At 55.1% G+C, this 20,631-nt stretch overlaps 9 protein-coding genes across 9 annotated transcripts; 3 read left to right on the top strand and 6 right to left on the bottom strand.

Annotated features, from left to right (window-relative positions):
* Positions 1–40: 40 nt before the first annotated feature.
* Positions 41–297, bottom strand: CLUP02_11119 (uncharacterized protein; the record flags this gene model as incomplete). The annotated part of the gene is made up of 2 exons (XM_049290087.1): positions 41–120; positions 210–297. The coding sequence occupies 2 exons, from the start codon at positions 295–297 to the stop codon at positions 41–43; spliced, it is 168 nt and encodes a 55-aa protein (XP_049147232.1).
* A 255-nt stretch (positions 298–552) lies between these two features.
* On the bottom strand, positions 553–1,481 carry CLUP02_11118 (SPFH domain/Band 7 family protein; the record flags this gene model as incomplete). The annotated part of the gene is made up of 2 exons (XM_049290086.1): positions 553–1,062; positions 1,161–1,481. 2 exons carry the CDS (start codon positions 1,479–1,481, stop codon positions 553–555), a joined length of 831 nt encoding a protein of 276 aa, XP_049147231.1.
* Positions 1,482–1,691: 210 nt separating this feature from the next.
* CLUP02_11117 (ribosomal protein L7Ae/L30e/S12e/Gadd45) lies at positions 1,692–4,242 on the top strand (the record flags this gene model as incomplete). Its single annotated transcript, XM_049290085.1, has 8 exons — positions 1,692–1,879; positions 1,906–1,977; positions 2,135–2,160; positions 2,342–2,519; positions 2,614–2,664; positions 3,140–3,207; positions 3,289–3,708; positions 3,746–4,242. The coding sequence occupies 8 exons, from the start codon at positions 1,692–1,694 to the stop codon at positions 4,240–4,242; spliced, it is 1,500 nt and encodes a 499-aa protein (XP_049147230.1).
* A 1,069-nt stretch (positions 4,243–5,311) lies between these two features.
* On the bottom strand, positions 5,312–6,106 carry CLUP02_11116 (uncharacterized protein; the record flags this gene model as incomplete). The annotated part of the gene is made up of 4 exons (XM_049290084.1): positions 5,312–5,446; positions 5,502–5,737; positions 5,828–5,896; positions 6,094–6,106. The coding sequence occupies 4 exons, from the start codon at positions 6,104–6,106 to the stop codon at positions 5,312–5,314; spliced, it is 453 nt and encodes a 150-aa protein (XP_049147229.1).
* A 1,783-nt stretch (positions 6,107–7,889) lies between these two features.
* CLUP02_11115 (dullard-like phosphatase) lies at positions 7,890–9,532 on the bottom strand (the record flags this gene model as incomplete). The annotated part of the gene is made up of 3 exons (XM_049290083.1): positions 7,890–8,041; positions 8,106–8,334; positions 8,390–9,532. 3 exons carry the CDS (start codon positions 9,530–9,532, stop codon positions 7,890–7,892), a joined length of 1,524 nt encoding a protein of 507 aa, XP_049147228.1.
* A 70-nt stretch (positions 9,533–9,602) lies between these two features.
* Positions 9,603–12,339, bottom strand: CLUP02_11114 (uncharacterized protein; the record flags this gene model as incomplete). The annotated part of the gene is made up of 12 exons (XM_049290082.1): positions 9,603–10,026; positions 10,088–10,308; positions 10,379–10,500; positions 10,561–10,668; positions 10,728–10,778; positions 10,860–10,902; positions 10,965–11,296; positions 11,681–11,741; positions 11,815–11,938; positions 11,987–12,054; positions 12,133–12,175; positions 12,260–12,339. The coding sequence occupies 12 exons, from the start codon at positions 12,337–12,339 to the stop codon at positions 9,603–9,605; spliced, it is 1,677 nt and encodes a 558-aa protein (XP_049147227.1).
* Positions 12,340–12,495: 156 nt separating this feature from the next.
* On the top strand, positions 12,496–13,984 carry CLUP02_11113 (initiation factor 2 subunit family protein; the record flags this gene model as incomplete). Its single annotated transcript, XM_049290081.1, has 3 exons — positions 12,496–12,590; positions 12,662–13,828; positions 13,885–13,984. 3 exons carry the CDS (start codon positions 12,496–12,498, stop codon positions 13,982–13,984), a joined length of 1,362 nt encoding a protein of 453 aa, XP_049147226.1.
* Positions 13,985–15,179: 1,195 nt separating this feature from the next.
* Positions 15,180–18,191, top strand: CLUP02_11112 (uncharacterized protein; the record flags this gene model as incomplete). The annotated part of the gene is made up of 1 exon (XM_049290080.1): positions 15,180–18,191. One exon carries the CDS (start codon positions 15,180–15,182, stop codon positions 18,189–18,191), a length of 3,012 nt encoding a protein of 1,003 aa, XP_049147225.1.
* A 538-nt stretch (positions 18,192–18,729) lies between these two features.
* On the bottom strand, positions 18,730–19,503 carry CLUP02_11111 (acetyltransferase; the record flags this gene model as incomplete). Its single annotated transcript, XM_049290079.1, has 2 exons — positions 18,730–19,103; positions 19,191–19,503. 2 exons carry the CDS (start codon positions 19,501–19,503, stop codon positions 18,730–18,732), a joined length of 687 nt encoding a protein of 228 aa, XP_049147224.1.
* Between the last annotated feature and the right edge of the window lie 1,128 nt (positions 19,504–20,631).

The raw sequence follows: 20,631 nt of genomic DNA, 5'->3' as shown, positions 1-20,631 counted from the left end.
ACCTATCCGGTGAGTAACAAAATAGTCGCCTGGCGTTTCTTCATCCATCGGGTAAGCATCGTACTGTTTGGACCAGGGCCAGGAGGGGTAGATACTCAATGACTGTTGAATTGTAGACAACTCAAAATCGTGACAAGAGGGGATGTGAAGTGACCAGAACGCATATTAGAGAAGCATGTGTGGAAATGTCGACAAGATTAACTTTTTACCATCTGCGAGACTGTTCAGGACGTCACCAGTGCTCTCGGTGTTCGTCTTCGGGTGCTTTCTAGGTGCTGTCACGGAGTTCTTGACCATTGAAGGGAGCTCTACATCACATGATCGATGTGTACACTCCACAGCTTATCCTTCAGCCCGCCGCCTAAGAGAGTTGGGCTTTCACCAAAACCAAGGGTACGGCACGAAACAAGTGTGTGGAAAGGCGGCAGAATTCATTGCCCTATGATTACACTTATTGAAGCGGTGACTTGTCTTCAAAGTCTATAATACAGCGTCGCCCTCTTTTTTTTCACTACTTCATCCACTCCTTCTTGACATGGCGACCAAACCACTTTACGGCCGGCCAACGTTCAACAGCATCTGGTTACCGCTCTTACCGCCGCTCGGCAAGTACGCGACGTTCGGATTCGACGACAGCGTCGCCGCGATATCCCGCGCGGCCTCAATCTTTCGAATCTGCACGAGGCCGTCGCCGTTCTTGGCGATGGCCTTGCTGATCGTCTCGGCGGACTCGGCCTCGCCCTCGGCGCGGATGACGTTGGCCTGGCGCTCCTGCTCGGCCTTTTCGACGATGAAGCGCGCGCGCTCGGCGTCCTGCTGGGCAATCTGCTTCTGCTCGACGGCCTTTGTGAACTCCTTGCCGAAGGTCATGTGCGTGATGGAGACGTCCTCGAGGGCGATGTTGAACTCGGCGGCGCGCTTGCGGAGGTCGGAGCTGATGCGCTGGGAGACGGCCTCGCGCTGGGTGATGAGCTCGGCGGCGTCGAACTGGGCGACGATGGACTTGAGGACCTCGTTCCCGATGGAGGGGAGGACTCTCTCGTCGTAGTCTTGGCCGAGGTTCTGTAGTGGGTGGTTTGTCAGCGCATGTTGTACTTTTCCAGCACAGAGGGAAGTTGTGGTTTAGATGGGAAAGAACCAAAAAAAAGAAAAAAACTCACCTGGTAGATCTTGGGGAGAGCCTGGACTTCGGGCCGGTGCAGCACACGGAGGGTCAAGCTGACCATCTGGAGATCCTTGCTGCCCGTCGTCGTCGCGATGTTTCTCGGCTTCGTCCGCACGTCAAAGACGATGCTCCTCTGCAGCCACGGCACGAGGAAGTGCGTGCCCTCGTTGATGACGGCATCCTTGACACCGGACATCCTGTCAAAGATGACTGCTCTGGATCCACCCTTGACATCGTAGATTGACGACTGCACGACCGCGATACCAATGGCCGCAGGGACGGCCATGCGGTACGCAAAGCCCAGAGCTTGAGCCATTATGTCGGATGGCTGATGAAAGCGTGGCGGTGACTTTCGTTTGCGTTAAAAGGAGGGGCGCTTCGAGTCCGCTGGAGGGTATCGCGGGCTATCCGAGTTGAGCTTCGAGGGGCGGGTTCGTGGTGGTGTGCTGGTGGTGCAGTGTATCCGTCAGGACTGAAGCTTGCCGAAAGCTCCTCTCACCAGAATGCGGCGGCGGTAAGCTCCGTCATGGAATTTTGGGACGCACTGGGTGACCGGGGTGGTCGGATGGGTGGTGACGGTTCGAAAGGAACAGTCTGCGCTAAGCCGTTTCGGGACGTGCGCCTCAGCTTTCGGGTTCGGCAGGAAAGGCAAGGACAAGATTTGAACCTCGTCCGATTCGACCCTCTCCGATTTACTCCAGAATATCCAAACCCGTGTTGCACATCACCGTCCACCACAGCACAACCGCCACGATGAGACCTACGCAAGCTCTTATGGGAGGACCCAGCGTCCCCCACGGAAAGTACTCTCAGTAAGTGAATTTCTTGTTGGAGGTCAATTGAGCGGGCCAACGGGAAGGAGCGTGCGGGCTTTTTCCGAATGAGAAAGATCATGAAGTTCCCTGTGCCCGCCGCGCCATGCACTGCTCCCAATTGCATCATTTGAATAGCGCGCTGACATTGAAATAGCTACCTCGGCTGGTGGGGACACATTGGTATGTCTTTTCGCGATTATTCCGATGTCGAATTACGATGGCGACGCGGTTGAACGATGGACAATGGTTTCCGGAAAATGGAGAAATTAAGAGGAGGGACTCGTCTAGGATTCGACGGCTGATCACGATGCACAAACGATACGCATTTCGAATCGAACATAAGTACTGACAATAGTCTCAGGTGGCGAGAAGCAGAGAGGCATCATCACCTACGGCATCACCCCCAACCGCCAGAACCCCTTCGCCGGCGCCGCCCACGACGCCGTCTTCAACACCTGGCGCCGCTTCAGCCACCAGGTCCTCTACTTCCTCCCTCCCCTGGTCGCCGGCTGGTACATCATGGACTGGGCCACCCACCGGTCAGTCACTCCCACGGACTCGGTTGCAACAACAAACGCAACAACGAGGGCAATCCGAAATGAGGCAAAGGCATGGCGCTAACAATCGATACAGCAACCACTACTTGAACTCCAAGCAGGGCCGCGCCGAGTTCGGCGACGAGGAGTAAACGTTCCTTTGTGAAGAAGGCGGACGACGAGTGCTAGAGGTGGACAACGATTCCCTGTGTCAAAACACGTGTATATCAACTACGTAGAGGGGGAGACATGGAATAGAGCCCCATTTGGACGATTTAAGCATATCACCTATTCTAAGATTGAAGACGTATTTCACATGATTAGATGTTGACTGGTCCCTTAACTCGCAACGGATCTTCGTAAGGCCTGAAAACATTGATGCGAGTGTCTGGGCCGAAGATGTCGCAACACCCTGCTTTGCTATACCGTCAAGGCTGATTCCTAGCTACTCAGCCTGAATCTAGTAAGACGAGTAGTCCGATTCTCCAATGCGTTCGTATTGTCCGTGGAAATTGAATCATGTCTGCGGCCCTGATACAGCGCTGACATTTGCTCAATATCGGGACCGTGATTGGTCGGCTTCACTCACGTGACCTACTCACCGAGACATACCCTTCGGTGAGCAAAAACCGATGCGGTTCGGCGCGGATATACCGTGGCACCGAAGCTCCCCAATCGCACAGCTGCAGAGGTGGGGCAACCTAGAAAAAAGTTGCATTGGCCAAAGGGTACAGGAAGTGAGAAAAAAAAATCGAGCCTATCGAACCTCGAGCCGAAAGCTTCAATTCCCACGACCGTCGCCTGCCCACCCCGGAGTCCCTCGCCGTCGCCAATCGCCATTTGCACCCTTCCTCTTACAGGTTTCAATTCAAAGCATCACCAAAGAAAACCGCTACAATGGCCGCCGAGAAGCCCGACCGCAAGGAGAAGAAGGACAAGAAGCGCTCCGTGTCCGACGGCGCCATCAAGAAGGACAAGAAGGATAAGAAGGACAAGAAGGAGAAGAAGGAGAAGCTCGAGCGCGCCCTCGACGAGCACCTCCAGGCTGACGTCGCCGCGACCACCGTCGCCAGCGGCGATGTCACCACCGTCGTCGCTGATGGCCTCCCCGTCGTCGGCGCCCTCGTGCCCTTTGCCGTGCCGTTGGCCGATGAGAAGGCCATGAAGAAGGTCATGAAGTCCATTCGCAAGGGTAAGTTCTTTTTCCCCCTTTCTCACCTCCTCCGTAGACGCGGTACCTACGCGGATCTCACCGGCCAGCAAGAAGACTCTTCATTCTCAGAACAAAAGACTAAAAAACACCATCACAGCCGCCAAGAACAACACCCTCAAGCGCGGCGTCAAGGAAGTCGTCAAGACCCTCCGCAAGTCCCCCGCCGCCGGCCCCGGCAACACCGCCTTCCCCGGCGTCGTCGTCATCGCCGGCGACATCTCCCCCATGGACGTCATCTCCCACCTCCCCGTCCTCTGCGAGGACCACAACGTCCCCTACATCTTCGTCACCTCCCGCGCCGAGCTCGGCGCCGCCGCCAAGACGAAGCGCCCCACCTCCGTCGTCATGGTCTCGGAGAAGCGCTCCGCCGCCGACAGCAAGAAGGCCGAGAAGAAGGCCGGCGAGTCCAAGGGCGACGACGAGGAGGACGACGGCGAGGACTACTCCGAGGTCTACGCCGCGCTCGTCAAGCTCGTGCAGAAGGAGACTGCTAAGCAGTCCTTCTGGGCATAGACGAGTAAGCTTCTGCTGCTACTGTTCGTCTTACCCGTACGGGCATACGCGACATGTCGAACTGGAAGTACAGTTGAAAAGAAATGATGAATTGTCACACTATACGGGTGGGGTTAAAAAAGCTTTTTTCGGGCTGGCTTTACAACACAAAAGAGAAAGAATTCGGCGTTTTACAGGGCAACTTTGGGCATATGGTGTAGTACTCTTTTGTTCGCACTACTCCGTTCTCTCTTTCCATCTTTCAAGATTCTGTCTTGAGGGAAGAAGAAACACAAATAAATGATTTAACCATCATTACAACTTCCGTTGGAACCTTTAAGGGTGCGGAGGTGTGGAGGAAATCTCTCTTGCTTTGCCGGGGCTCTTTGACACGAGGTGTCGGAAGCCCTCTTGATGATTTCCCTTGTGACCTTTTGCCTGGTTGAGGGCCTTTCAAGGCACTCTGGCCCGCCAGTCGGCTTCCATCGGCCGTGCAAATTGTGATGTGTATCTTTCCACCTAAGAAAGACCTGCCCGTCAAAGCAAAGCTCTCGTGCTCCCCTCCTACATGAACGAGTTGTAAGTGCTATGGGTAAATAATCCAAGGCCTGTTGCAGTGTGGCTCTTTGATGATCCGAGGTGTTGACGCGTGGAAATACTTGTCGAGTGGCAAGCAATGTCTGCTAGCTGAGAAAGCACGTTTCCCTTGCCGAGTAACCCAACACAAATAAAGACACAAATCCCTCGTTACTCTTTGCTGGTCGCGGCACTCACATCCCGCCAGTATTATATATTCACTTCATGTGTCATGACACAACACTGGGTGAATATCTTAAGTGGCACACTGTTTAAGCTATAAAGGAAGGTATTTCATAAAACACTCAGGTGCCAATGCGAAGATAGTTTTAGGTGATTTAATTAATGGAATCATGGCTTGAGACGTAAAAGTGTAGGTACATGACAATGGCCCTAGCCGCAATTGCGGGCTATCTTTGAACTCCATGTCCTCATCCCATCCTACCCAACGCTAATAGCACACAAGCAATCCGTTTTCCGGAAATGCTCAATCATTCATAATACATTAAACCCTTTAGTCAAAGGGGTTGGTGCGGGTTCCCCACCAGGTGAGGAATACCGACAGACCGACAGTCTCAATGACCTTGGCCAGGACGCTGACGCCAACGGTGTCGACGGGGCGCTTCTCAACAAAGACCTGGGAGATGTACTGCATACTTGTTAATGATTGAAGGACGGTGAAGGGTGAAGAAGATATGACATACGCCGGGAGCAGAGGTAGCGAAGAAGATCAGAGAGCCGAGGTAGGCGGCGCCCTTGTAGGACAGGGTGCCGGTAGCGTTGATGAGAGCACCAACACCGTAGGACTGGAGGGCAGAGCCGACGAGGGAAGTACCCCAGGCGACAGCGGCACCCTGGGCCTCCTTGGAGCGAGCGAACTCCTCCTTGGTGTTGGCAGCCTTGGCGCGCTGGTAGGTCTGGCCGAAGATGGGGGTCAAGACTGTTGAGGGGGAGGAGCTTGGGTCAGCTGATTCTGCCATGGAATGGCCCGGTGTCTAGCATGGAGCTTGGTGAGAGATATTTCACGTACCAGCGAGCTCAGCCGTGTGGTTGAAGATGGTGCCGAGGGCAATAGCCGAAGGCTTGACGGGGGGAAGGTCTGTTGCAGGAGATTGTTAGTTATTATTCTCATTCAACTGATGATGGCTGGGTTTCCTCTCGGGCCCAACGAAGGCGCAGTCTCCCTCGGGAAGTCTGGACGAGAGGGCGAGCGAGGTAGCTGAGTAGAGCTACGTAGAGAAGGCGTCATGCTTCCTCAAGCTTCTCTCTCACAGCGGAATCGGAATAGCGACTTACAGTGCAGAGACATGATGGCTGATTTCTGGGGTATCTTGTTGTGATGAAAAAAGAGAATCAATTGAGGTGATGCAAACAGAGCCAGATGAGTGGGAGGGCAAAGGCTTTTATGTGCTAAGGGAGGGAGAGAGAGAACTGGGCGGCGTGTGTGTGAGCCACCTGTGACCTCAGCCTCTGCAATGCAAAAGGAGGTAACCGGAGCAAGGCAAGTGCGTAACTACTTCATACCTGCTCGTTCGTTGCAGGGCGAAACAAGAGAGGAGGGAAGCGTGGGAAGCTACTTTACCTTGGCTGGTGGTGGTACCTCAGGCGCCGCGAAGGGAAGGGGCCAGATCGAGGTCTCATTCCATCATCGGTTGGACCTGGGCTTCCTTCCCTCAGGCCATAAAAAAACATGTACATGCTGCGGTAGGTAGAGTGTGAAGCATGAAGCTACTTTGGAACTAAGAGCGTAGCTGGACATGGTACAAAGCAGGGGTGGGCAATTCGCTACGGAGAGACATGTCACAGAGCTCTCTCTCCCGTCTCTCTCCTTACTCCTCTCACTCTCTCTCACTCTCAGCTCACCTATTCAATTGAGATGTGTCAATGTCTGTTGTCCCAAGCTTCTCCCAAAACCCAAGCTATGCCTCTTTCACTCACGTCGCCCAGCTGTCGATGTCGTGGTGTCGTCACCTGTCGAATGATGTCACCACCCACCTTCCCCGCCGAACCCACAAGCCCAGGCCTGTCCACTCACAATTGCTCCGATCATTGGTCGAGACCTCTCTCCTGTGGACCTTCTCGACCTCCCTCCCTGGGCCCGCATACTTCGTAGTTACTCCATACCCCCCAAGCTATCCGCATCTAGCCCGTCCCGTCGACCTTCTGGGCCGTCTGGGTTTAGCACATCATCCTTTCCATCAGCTCGAGCTTTCTTCGCCCGCGTGTGCCCGCGAGGGAGTTTTCCGCGACAAGGTCCCGGAGCGAGTCCTCCTCGACTCCCCTGCATTTTCCTCAGGCCCTCAGGCTCTGTGGCTCTGTGGCTCCCACCCGCACTAGGTAAGGTTGCCGTAAACAAAACACAGTGGGGAGCGATTGACGAAAATCTGGAGCAACAAAAACGATCGAGATGCGACTTTCCTGTGTGGCTAGTGCAAGATTCACACTTCCCGTGTCCCCCCGTCACCCAATGCCCGAGGCAAATGATGCTCAGGCACTCGCGCACTCCCAGGTCAATGCAATTCCAATTTTGTCCATACAAACTGCGCCTCTTTTCCGGTTCCCAGGCCCTGCCAACTTCTGCAATGTACATAGCTCCCGCCGAGTCTAGGAAAACCGCATTAGCAAGGGTAGCTGAGCTACCTGACGTACGGATGGTATCATTGCAGCGTAGAATTTCGTTTCTCGAATGGTCGCCCGCATTCACTTGTGCATAATCCAGCTGCTCTAGCTCAGGTACAAACAAGGCAAGAAAAGACGGAATGTCGGAAATATCGTCTAGCTCGTCCACGGCTCAACGTCCACAAGTTCCCATCGTCTACCTTTACACTGTCACTGCCAACCCGACATTTCCATTCAATAACATGTTCTCGCTGAACGTTGAAAAGGCTGGTGGCCTGGCATGTATTCCTGAAGCTCTACAGAATCGTACCGACATTTTGCAGTCGTGCCGCCCGATAACTCCTCTTACCATCCCTTTACCAAATGTTATTAATACACCGCTGCACCACGAAGTCGAAGCCGCTGGTGTTCGCTTTGCCCAATTCCATGCCAGTACAGTACACCAGATTCCCTTCTACAGTCCCAATCCAGTTCTACGCCATATGCTGACCGTCTTCGCCTCCACGCAATGCAAGCAGCGCCCTCACGTCCGACACATACTGGAGACCCTCGAGCAGTGGCACTAGATGCAAGAGATCATTGTCTGTCGGGTCGTTAATCCAGCCTTGAATAGGGATGGCGTTATCTAGCGACGAGGCCCACGTTAGTCGAATTTTCCCACAAATAGATCGTATACTGCCATTACACACCTTGATGGAACATGTAACTCAGTGGACTATTATCCAAGATCATGACCTTGCTCAAGTCCGGCTCAACGGAACTAAGGTCCTTGATGAAGGCTCCCTGTCGGAACGTGCAGTGCTGCCTGTAGTATCGCGCCGAGAAGAATTTCCTCTCTGCCTCTAACCAGTCTATCACGGGGTCCGCATATTCCTGGACCGAGGCCGTGAAAACGACGAGGTTATACCATTTGCAAACCTTTATCACACGATTAGCGCCAACTACTTGTTCAATCATCCTGGACAATGCTTACCCGACGGAGGAAGTCATCACAGTGTGGACGTTTGTTAACCCAGTACAGAATGGGATGCTGCGGTCCGATCGATGTTTGGCCTCCGGCACCGACGTACGTCTGGTTTAATCTGACCTCAACCATATGCCCCGTACTCATGCGTCCCCCCTTGGACATGCTGTGAATCAGGGTTTCGTCGAGGTCCAGAATGAGAGTCTTTTGGTACTTGGGATCGGTCGAAGGCTCGAGGTTGAGGTATGATGGTTGTCGTCGAGGAATCAAGGGTCGAGGAGGGGCCGGTGTCTTTGGATATCGCGTCAGCGCGCCTGCGGGAGACGTCGGAGACTTGAGTTGCGCGGAAATGTCGGAAGAGCCAGATTCACCACTGCCCTTGGGCCGTGCTGCCGCAGACTGCGTCTTTCGGTGCTTTCGTTGCGGAAGAGCATCCTCACTGTGTAGCTTGATCCGAATAGACCTCCGTGCTGGCGCAATCTCTTCCGCTGCGGACTTTGAACGCGAGTGTCGACCGGTGGAGCCCCGGCGTCGGCGATCGGCATCCGAGTCTGATTCTGAAGATATGCCTGAAGAAGATGAACCTGATGATCCCACTGGTCTTGAGTACGCAACCCCTCCATATCCGGCGCTACCCTGCCGGCCCGACTTTTCGTCCACGGAGCCAGCAAAGTCTGTCGCGAGCTTTTTGTTGCTTCTATTGTGCAAGCCGAATAATCTTTTGAATGGGTAAAAGAGCGAGAAATCCCCTGCGTCGTCATAAAGGCAGGCAATCAGATACACGCCCGGGGCGGCAAGGGTGGACAATACCCAGCGGAGGGAATTGATAAAGCCGGCAGCGATGCGCCGAGGCAATGAGTGCCATGAAGTTGATCTCAGCCCTGCTTCTTTCGATTCTCCCCCTATTAGCGGCGTAGCTTCGCTCGCGAGGTCTAATGCACCATGTGCGTCGTTGCGCTGTTCGAAAGCCGTCTTTTCGAGGGGGAAAACATCTTCGTCTTGGTCGTCGCCCTGTTTGTCTGCGCCTTCGCCACTTTGCTGGTCGCTGTCAGGTTGGACGGCCAATCCCAAGGAGCCAATGGAGTTGGATCGCGAGGCAACCGGACTCGGCGGCGGAGAGACGCGAGAGGTGATGATATTCAGGGAGTTCATCTTTGATAGGATATGCAATCCATGAGGCATGGAGGGTCGACGGCGGGTTGCGATGCGGGAGTGAAAGGATTTAGGAGACGTCGAGGCTCGATAGTAAGGGGTGGTTTCGGTGGTCAGGAATGTTCCAGACGTTCCGCGCGACGAAGGAGGCGATGTATTCGCAGTCGCGTTGGGAGAAATGGGCGTCGAGCGAGTATTTCGAATACACCGCAGTAGGGAGAAGCGAGTGTAGGGTTGACAATCGTCTTAAAGGTTTGCCGCTGAGTCTGTGATGCTTAGTGGGATTGCGTAAGGTTGAGGTGAGGTACTCGACGAGTCTGTCGTGATCGTGGTGGTTATGTTCGTAGTCGGGAATGCAAGCCGGTGGGCTGTCCAGATGGTTTTCCCCCCAAGTCCAAGGAACGGCAACAATCAGCTCGCCATAGGCGAACGAGGCCCAGGAAAATGAAAGCGCGAGGTGGTGGCGCTGGTGAAAAAGGTTCGTCCGTCGACAGCTAACAGACGCTAAAGTGATATGTGGCCGTCAGCGCAAACCTGTCGATTAGACCTTGAGACCTTGAGAGGGGAGGAAAGACGCAAAAAGGGTCAGTCGGGCTTTCGGGAGTTGGAGGTATCGAGGCGGCCGGGATGCGGTAGTGTTGAAAGGCAATGGATGAAAAGGACAGGGACCTGGTCTGTGATTGGAGGTGTCGGCAAGTAGTCCAGTACCTGAGGTACGGGTAGTTAAAGCAAGATGAGGTGAGGTAGAGGCGCGAGTGGAAGCCGCGGAAAGGAACCTGAGCAAGCAAGCAAGCGGAGGGGAGCAACAGTAAGGTAGGTGCAGCAGCAGCAGCAGCAGCTCAACACTATGGAAATCTGCTGGGTTTGGCCGGGTTGGACCGTGGTGGCACTGGGATAACGATTTGATGCCGGCCGGTATTGACGGTATTGGTCCAGGGCTGACCGTGGGGTTACACTGCCTGCTGACCCTTGTGGGGGAATGGGCAATGAAGATAGGTTCACGTGTCGAATTGTTCATTTTATTCCACTGGACCACTGGACAACTATCTCTTGCCGCCTCATCTTTTCCACTCGCTGTTGCAGTTTTTGGAAGATGCAGGACGTGGGTGATGAGCGGGCCAGCTGCTGCCAAGCGGCTACGTAATGGATGTACCTCAGCCCACATTCAGAGGTATCTATCTTCCCCAACACAAACTGGCAGGATGAGGAGCGGGATAACAGTACCTGCGGAACTCCCTGGCTAGGCCTGTAAGGTACATAGGTATGAATCAGTTGACCTTTTTATACACACTATTTCCTGCAATGTCATATGTCCTTTCTATGTTACCATCTCCCGCAGTATCCTTCTCTGCCACGGGCATCAGCTCTCGCTAACAATGGCAAGGATTTGTGTGAAATGATTGAAAACGTCCATCAGCCGATACCGAGCTACCTTGCTCTCTGGCTGTAATCTTGAACTGTGTGCTCGTCTTTTTCCCATGTGAAAGAGAGCCACTCCACTTTTGCTGTCGTTGTTGAGGGTTTGATTGAACAGCGACAGGGCCGACAAGGCACGAATCGGGGGGCCGCAGTCTGCGGGCACTCTGAATCTGCAGCATCCAAATCTTTGGCGGAATACGGCCTCTTTTGGGCCTCGCAATTCCGATCCATCACTTTTCGTATCCGTGTTCCAATGCCGCTCAACCATTCGCTCCGAGCTCTCATCCCAAGCCCAGGCAGTTCCTTTTGTCTGCCTGAGAAAAAACCCCTCGTTGAACCAAAAGCCTATGGAGACCTTTCACTAATTCGATAGAGTCGCAGCCAGGATACATGACTATTGTCTACACCTCTAATAAGAGAGATCCTTTCTGTCATTAGATGCTCGTACGAGTTCCCCGTCATGTTGGGTGTGGTTGCTTCTTAGAAGTCAATTGAATGGCACATATTCTAGACTCAACTCACAACCCAAGATGCATGTTTGAACCAAGATAACATGCTATCCCGATACATTGCCTTCGCGCTTATTCCTATGGGCAATATAGGCGCAATGTTATAGATGCTTTCTCGTAAATCATTTGAGACAAAAGCAGTGTTCATGAAGTATATCGAGAACATTTGTCTAGCTCCTCAGAAATTCGATAGAATGAAGCCGCAATCTACTCGACTTACAGTGAAGCACTCTGAACATAAGATTAGGTCGTTTGGGCGGACTAATTTTGCAGACGGAACTCTGAAAAACAGAGACAGCCAGCAATAAAATCAGATTCCAAAAGAAGAGATCAACATCACAACGGCCCATTTACTTTTGAGACATAGCAGTTGGTGGCATTCCAGGGCACATTTTCGACCCAGAAGCAAGGAACCTCAGGGTTTCTGTCAACCTGGTAGATGACGAGCAGCTCGCAGCCAGAGTGCGATAGCCAACCACTTGATGCCCCTAACGCATCACTTACAGCAGAAATTCAGCGAGCCAACGTCATTTTGCAGTGATGGAGGGGTATTCGAGCAGTGGAGTGCTTCCGCTGAAGTGTGATTGGGAACACCTGGAGGTCCACAGGTGTCCCTCCTGATCCGGGTTGCTTCGGGCCGAGACTAGCCCGCTGTCTAGGGCTGCCACTTACCGGTGCCAGCTGGCTGAGCTGGTAAGGGAGGTGCGAGACGGAGCTTGTGGTCATCCAATGCCCCTCGAAATTTTTAGCGTGACAGGGGTCGTTCATTGTCCCTCTCTGAGCTTCACAGTTGAGTCACAACCGTTTGCGCACAATTTCCAATTCTCCATTCAGTCCACGCCCGAAGCTAGACCAACGGCCATTGATCGGTACATCCATATTGTGCAGCGACTGAAGACAACCAGATTGCCATTTCGGAATATCTTGCGACTTCAGTAACCCCCATCGATCAATCCCGAAAAGTCTTTGCGACGACTCACTCCCACCCCTCCCAACATCGGACCTTGATTTCGGCGACAGCACCCACCACCGAAAATGGCTACCGTGAAGCCCAGCACGGGGGACCTCGAACGGTACCTCAAAACCCTGAAGGTTAAGCCGTTGGAAGCATCAATTGACAGTCTCATCTCGTACGTATCTTGCCGGCCGTATGATCCTTTTCTACCCCTGCCTCGGCCGCGCTAATCCTTGAATCCGCCAGTCTCCTGAAAAGACGACAGATCCAGGGCTCCGAGCTCTGCGCTGTCGCGACCGCACATATTCTCCTTCAGGTTGTGGCCAAGTCGAAATGGAACGACGTCGACTCGTTGCTGGAGAAGGTGCAGCAGATCGGATTGCGCCTCATCGCCGCACAGCCCAAGGAATTGGTCGTTGGCAACATCGTTAGACGCGTGTTGAGCCTGATCCGAGACGAGGCTGCCGAGGACCGAAATGAAGACTTGAGTGAGACTGCCACAGAAGTTGGAGGAACCCCGACGACAGCAGTGCCAGACCCCTCCAAGCTGGAGCACCAATGGCCCCCCTCTACATATACCAAGCAGGATGCCGGTTCAGACTACATCACGAGCGGCCCAAGACCCGTTCGCCCCGGCTTCCTCACGTCCGCGAGCTCTTTCCACGTCTCAAAGTCTCTCTTTTCCCTTCTCGAGGCGTCACCCCCAGTGGACACTGCTGGCATCATGGCCGGATCGCCGTTTGGCAAGGACTCTGGCGCTTCAACACCCCTTCGTGGACTGTCGACTAGGGTACACGCTCTGAGATCAGAAGTCTGCGAGGGTATCGAGGAGCTCAAGGACGAGATCGGCCAGGTGGACGACCAGATTGCAGGAGCTGCGGATGTTCAGATTCACCCCGGAGACTATGTGTTGGTGCACCAGCCTTCAGCCACGGTCCAGAAGTTCATCCTACGCGCTGCAACAAGAAGAAAGTTCACCCTGTTCATCGCTGCCGGAACGGCTGCCTGCTCCGGTGGGGAGCCGCCATATGCATCTTTCAGGAAGAAGCTTGCAGCAGCGGGCATCAGTGCGATCAACATCCTCAACAGCGGTCTGATGGCCTACATGCCCCGGATTAACAAGGTGATTCTGGGAGCAAGAGCCGTCCTGGCCAACGGCGGCATCCTGACAGATGCAGGCGCTGGTGTGATTGCACGCGCAGCCAAGGAGCAGGGCAACCCGGTGATTATCCTCAGCGGTGTCTACAAGCTCTGCCCAGAGAGCTACTTTGACGAAGAGAGCCTCGTAGAATGGGGAAGCTCTATGGGCCATGTCAGCTTCGCAGACGGAGCCATGGTCAACGGTGTCGACGTTCGCAGCGCAGTCAGTGAGTTTGTGCCTCCCGAACTGCTCGACACCTACATTACCAATCTGTAAGTCCATGATCCCAAACATGACGGCGTTGAGCCACAACTGACATGCTACATAGTGGCGCACACTCGCGGAACCATCTGTCTACTATCATCGCGGATCACTACAAGCCAGAGGATGTGGATTTCTATCTCTGGAGCACGGAGGCTGACCGATGAGTGCTGCCTCTGAAATATGTCTCTATGGGAAACCCTGGCACGTTTAACGCTGCAGGGGACGCGACAGCGGCGTCCGCGGCCGTGGGGATGATTCGTGGCCCGAAGACGAAAGCGAACTTTCAGCCCTGGCCCAGCTATTGAATGATGATACCAGGCGCATGCATAGCCTGGGCTCTGTACAAGTATACTAATTCGCGGTTCAGTCCTGGGCCCCTTCTCTCTCTAGGGCTAGGGTGAGTTGGTTCGGCAGCACGGCGTTCAGTTTGGAGGGGTAACACAAGCTCGAGAGGTCGCGGCAGCGTTTCCAACGGCATGGTAGAGAGACCCACTGGATTGCAGGCTTATGTGGCTTGATGTGGAGGGATTACACTGATGGCGTATTGCTGCCTCCGAAGAGGCCGCGTCAGCGCGTTGCAGCACAGAGAGCCTTCTCGAAGAAAAGTGACTGCGGGCTGCTCTTATCCAGGGTTCAATTTAGCGGTGGCTTTTTATTTCATTGGGGGAGGGGAAACCTTGAACAATCGGGGATTGCGAACAAACGCGTGCCCCTCGCAACTTTTGGCTGCGCCGTGGACCGCAGGGGTCGCCCTCAAACAAGGTTGATGCTTATCTTCACCTGGCGTGGGCTCGGCCGCACCGCTTGGGCTCCCGAGGGGTGTGGGGTTTGACCCCCGACCTCTCTATTGAGTGACGAACTGTGGTTCACCGTTCGAGGGGTGGGAACTAGACGTCGTAAGGCTACGCGAACGAGGGGACAAACTGGTCAGAGAGGTTCGCTAGTGGGAAAGCATGGCCATTTGTTCTTGCAAGGTTGAGAATTGGAGAAATGTGATGTAGGGGAGGAGAGGAGGATTGAGTCAAACGGCCAACGGAAGGCCCAACCTTAGCCCAGCCAAGCTACAACAACCAGCTAGCTAATAAGCTCATCAAAGCGCCTTGTATTCCCACACTTTCTTCATCCGCCGTGTGCCGTAGCGCCGTTTTCCACAGTCTTGGGTTTACTCATCTTGGCCTCTTTTCCATCTCACCTCTCGTCGCAAACTACCTACCTTACTCTCTTGTGTTTGACCCACCAGTTTGGTGAACAATTTGATAATCTGATCATCGTCGCGAATCAAATATCTTCCAATCTCGACAACTCTGCTTCCAGCTTCACAACATACCATCCCACGCCGAGCACAGGTCACCACCGCGAATGGCGGCCATGCGAGACCCCGAACTCGACGATGTGCCTCCTCCGCCGTACTCCGAGACAGACATCTACTCAAACTCTGGCCGGCCGTCAAATCCGCCCTCAAACTCACAACACGTCTCGTCTCATCATGGCGCCGACGACGCTGCCTCGCGCGGCTCTTCGCACGCCTCATCACACAGCGAAGTCATCTACACCCCGCCATTGACACCCCGCACCGGCGGCCCAGGCAGCAGCGGCGGCGGCGGTGGTTTTCACCATCATAGCTCGAATGCAAGCCTCGACCTCTCCAGCCGCTCTCTCGCGGCAACTGGAGGAGGATCTCATCAGTCTCAATCTCTTTCGGGTTCAGTGTCGGCATCAACAGCAGCGTACTCTGAGTTTACAGCATCCTACTTCGAATCCAGGCCGCCGCCCGCGGCACTCGCCCCGTTATCCAGGGACCAGCTTCTCGTCCACGCACTGACCATCAACCCGACCTCGACACCGGACGACGTACCCTACTCCCCGGCCTGGGCGCCCCGCGACGTCACGCAGCAGGACTGGGCAACGTTTCTCAATTGCCTGATCCCGCACCACGCTGCGGCACGGAACGAGGCCGTCATCGTCCGTAAGCTGCAGGCCGAGGAGGAGGCTCTTGCTGCCGCCGCCGCTGCCAGGTCGAATGGAAGAGGTACGGGGCAGAGCAACAGCGGCGGTAGCGCTCATGCTTCGGCGCAACTAGATCAGATTCGCGCGGACAGGGAGACCGACCCCGGGGCGGCGGCCGTTGCTTCGGGTACAAGGAGAGAGGAAGCAGAAGGTGTGGTCGCGCAGTGGAACGAGGGGTTCTTCCGACCCAGGGGCATGCTCATCACGCTGGTACCTGAGGTAGCGGAGGACGATCTGCACGTGCCGGGCGCGTGGGATCGGTCCTTTGACAGAAACGCTGAGAATCCTGCTATCGGAGGCGGCAACCGTGATCTTGGTCTCGGTGATGGGAGTGGCAGTGGCGGTCCCACGCCCGTACCATTCCCAGCACATCCCGGTCAAGGGCCCGCGATGCAAACTCAGCAGCAACCTCAGTCTGGCTCCAACGAATCACGAAATAGCTGGAGCTTTGGCGGTATCACTGTCTCCACGGATGGTATCAACATTGGCGACCGCATTGTCGCAGGCAGCAACGGTATTCGAGTAGGGAACCTTATTGCGGACGAGAACGGCATCAGATTTGGAAGCACTACCACGCCCCGCGCGCAAGCGCATTATGCCGGCCCCGGGTGGGCTCCTCCTCCGCCTCTTGCACCTCCGGGTCCGCCACCGGCACCCATGTTTGGCGGGCCCGACCAAGTACCAGGAACCTTTTTCCCGACGGGGCCGCCTCACCCTCAGCCACCGATCATTCCACATCCGAACCCGCAGCATCCCTTTTACCAAGGCAGCGGCCCAGAACAACAACACGCTCGCCATGAGAGCGGAGATGGCGGGAGAGACGGAGCAGCAGGCCGCGGTCGGCCTCCCGGCCGGTACCCCTCAGACCAGCGCTCCATCTCATCCTCATCCGCCTCTTCTTCATCTTCAGCATCCTCTGCATCCTCCGTCGGCTCACTGCCAGACTACGAAGACCTCTACCCTTCACAGCTTCCCATCTACAAACAGCGTATCACCACTTGGCTATCACACCCAGAACAGCCCGTCACGAAAGACGATATTGCGCAGCTGCGCGAGGACATACGTTCCGCCGGGTCCATAGCGGCGACGCAACCCTCGCAGCAGCCAGAGAAAGGATCAGAAGGTGCAGCAACAGCAGCTACTGCTGCGTCGAAAAAGGCAGAGGAGAAAGCCCTCAGAGCGGAAATTAGAAGCATCACGCAGGACTGGCGCAAACTCAAGCGCCAGCAGCGGGCAACGCGCAAGGAAAAGCGGAAGGAACGCCGCGCGAGGAGGAAAGAGGAGAAGAGGGAGCGGAGGGAGGAGAGGAGGGAAAGCAGGAGGGAGAATAGGGGGGCAAGGCGGGAGCAGAGAGAGGCGCATAGGGAAGCGCGGAGGGGCGGCGGTCGTGGTGGGCTAGGAGGAGATCCTAATCACCATGATCACCAACGTCGGCATCAGCTAGAGCACCAACGGCACCAGCAGCAACAGCAGCAGCAACAGCAACAGCACCAGGCGCAACAGAGACAACACCAGGAGCAGCAGAGACAACATCAGGAGCAGCAAAGACGACACCAAGAACAGCAAAGACAACATCAAGAGCAGCAGCGTCGACATAGCCAACAGCAGCAGCAACACCAACAGCATCAACAACAGCAGCATCATCAACAAAATTCACAACACCAACAGCATCAGCAACACCAGCAACATCACGGTCCCGGACCGGCGCCGTGGGGCGGGCCGACAGTGTTTGTCCCGCCGATTAGTGTTCATGTTCCCCCGCCACCCGTGGTACACGGCACTCCTCCGATCCCCAACTTCCCCAATAACACCTCTCCTGTGCCGAATGTTTGGGGCATGCCGTGGGGACCTCCAGGGCCGGGTAGAGGTACCATGCCGGGTGGTTTCCCAGGCAGTGGTCCTCCTGGTCCTCCTGGTCCTGGTCACTGGGGAGGGTTGCCCGGGGCATGGCCATTCACAGCAGTACCGCTAGCGCCAGCAGCAGGGAACAGAAGCCCCAGCATCGGCGGCGGCGGCGGTGGCATGACCTCTGCCCCATCCACGCCGACGCCGCCCTCGTCCCAGGCGCTTTTCAAGGCGGTGGAGGACATGGAGAAGGACATCGCCAGAAGGGTGGAGGAGCTAGACAAGGCGAGGACCGAGATTCGGGATAGCAATCCTGGAAGAGGACGCTGCGGCGGCGGTCGAGGCTGGGGCCGTGGCCGTGGCGGGAGATGCGGCGGAAGAGGCGACGATGACAATACGCAGCGCCTAGAGGAGGAGATTGACGAGTTGTCGAGGAATATCGAAAAACTCAAGGTCGAGGCGGACGCTGAGTTTGCGCGGGAGTTGGCGGCGGAGGATCAAAAGTCTGGGGTGTGGTAGATAGACCACACACCACCATCTCATAATTATTTACCTGCCTTATGAATACGGTATCGGGCATGTGAATAGTCTGTAGAAATAACCAGGAAACTTTTCTTTCCATTATACCGCCACCAATGGCCTCGTCTACTGTCTTTTTTTTTCTTAGGTACCTTGCTATGATGCGCCATAACCCAGTCATGAACATGATCGTATAAAGCTTTTGAACTCCGCTGCGTAGGTCAAGCTCGCACAGACAGTCATTCTCATCCCAACATTGAGCTCTACATTTTCTTCCGTCTGTCCTCCTGATGGCATGAGAGATTGCAACGAAAATTTCGGAACCACATGGCGGTAACAGTCCGAAGAGCTGCATCATCAGCCTGTCAAGTGCCATCCGCCTTATGCTTTCCCCGCCGACGCCGCGAACAGACGTTTACGCTGTCCCCAAAGGTGAGGAAAGGAGCAAATCTCTTGCCCGCGCGCGGTTTATCACAGCCCCATCACATAGCCATCAGAGCGAGAATCAGGCCAACTGTGCCCCCGGGGAGCTCCACCTTTAGTTCTTACTCTCATTCTTCTCAACGAGCTCCCCGACACCCAACCCGCGACCGACCTTGACCTTGCGCTTCTTATCAGCGGCGGGCGCGTTCGGATCGCGCCCGACGTCGCCCACGGCTTCGCCCTCGTCTGCGGCTTCACCCGTAGCGGCCTCCTCCTCCTCGCGGTCGCGCTCGTCCTGGATCTGCTCGCGGATGTAGCCCAGGTCGAGCTTCATGCAGTAGGCGTCCTCGCCGTCGGCGTAGTATTTGCTCTCCGTCTTTTCGTTCTTGAAGCCGAGGGTGTCGCGGTAGAGGTGGATGGCGGCCTGGTTGGAGACGCGGACGTGGAGGGAGACGTACTGGGCGCCGAAGGTCTCGACCATGGCGAGTTCTGTGGTAAATGTCAGTCAGTGAGTCCTTTGGTCGATAGCAATGCCGTAGACGGAGCGTCCGCGCAGGAACAGAGGTGTAGACGTACGGCTTTGGCGCATCAGCTTCTCGGCGATACCTAGGCGGCGGTGGGTGCGCATGACGCTGAGACTGGTGATGTGGCCGTGGGCGACGCCGTCGGTGGGCTCCTCCTCCATCTTGGCCAGGACGTAGCCGACGATCTTGGGGTAGTCGTAGGGGGTGCGCTTGGGGCGGGAGACGTCGACGGCGACATAGCTGAGCTGGGGCCACGAGAGGGCGTGGTAGAGGTAGTACTTTAGGAAGTAGTTCTCGGGCAGGTTCTCGAGGTTGGCGTGCTGTATGAGGGGGAGGTCGGCGGGCTTGAGGAGGCGGATATCCATGGTGGGCGAGGTTGTGTCTGAGCCGTGGGGGCTGTGAATGAACGGACGGGTTCGAGATGACGACGTTGGCCGGCTTTGCGTAGAGTAGCGCAAGGCTGAAGAGACGCAGGGTGCGGTGGTGGGTTGATCTCGCGATGGGGGGACGCTGAGGAGGGAGGGGAGTGTGGTGTAGACTTTTGGAAAGACCCTGGTCGTTGGACCATGAGGTGGCTGCAAGAACCCCACCACCGCCGCACAAGGCTCCGAGCGTCGCTCAAAACTGCCCCGCCAGATGCTCAGCTAAGATACACGAGCTTATTGCAGCTCGAACTGTACTTTTCCGTATTCACAACCGTTGACAGGGCAGGCTCTTCATGTTTCGAGCCTTGAGTTGAACCTTGACATGATCCATTGTCGGATGACTAAGGCTGATTACCCTCTGTGAAAGTTGCGTTTCTGTAATCTTCCTCAAACTTCAATTCAAGTTGTTTAGGATGGTTCGTGCCATCAATGTGTCTGAACTCCGACCGACTTATGAAATTGGTACTGCTCGCACAGAGATGAGATTCCATCCGCAACGTTCTACTCTCGGTGCGGTTCTCTATTGCTGTCAATTGACTAAAGCACTACTGAAGCACTCGCTCAGAAGACATCCGAATCTACCACATGCGGACCGCCTTTTAGTTTAGTTGCATCTCAAGCTTCACCATCGTCTAGACCGTCATTTCCTATTCTCAAGACTGGAAGAAGAGCCCTTAATCACATAATATATTAAAAATATTCTCAAACATACAAAATCTCATCTGGGAAGAGATTACTCTTTCATTGCCGAGATATTTGGACACGAGCTTTGGGCAAGTGATTGAGGCTTGTGATGCTTACGGATACCAGGTAGTACTTCTAAGTGTAAGCCGGACTACTCTCAGCTCTGCGGTGATAACGGACTTTGCTTTCATTCCATTCTCATAGCGCTTCTGCATTCCAAAAAATGCACAAGTACACATCATCAGTACAACACGAAGCCCACCAAGAAAGAACCCTCCTGGTCCTCAGACTTAAAACGCTAATCCACGATGATCCAGGACCACCAAAAATCGTGGCCCCCTGGGCGGCGTCGAGCCCACGGCCCGGGATTGGCGCGGGAGAATG

The sequence above is a fragment of the Colletotrichum lupini genome, chromosome 5, assembly GCF_023278565.1.
Source record: "Colletotrichum lupini chromosome 5, complete sequence".
NCBI classification, from domain to species: Eukaryota; Fungi; Ascomycota; class Sordariomycetes; order Glomerellales; family Glomerellaceae; genus Colletotrichum; species Colletotrichum lupini.
Note: the sequence above shows the minus strand (reverse complement) of the source record. Positions and strands in the feature narration are given on the sequence as shown.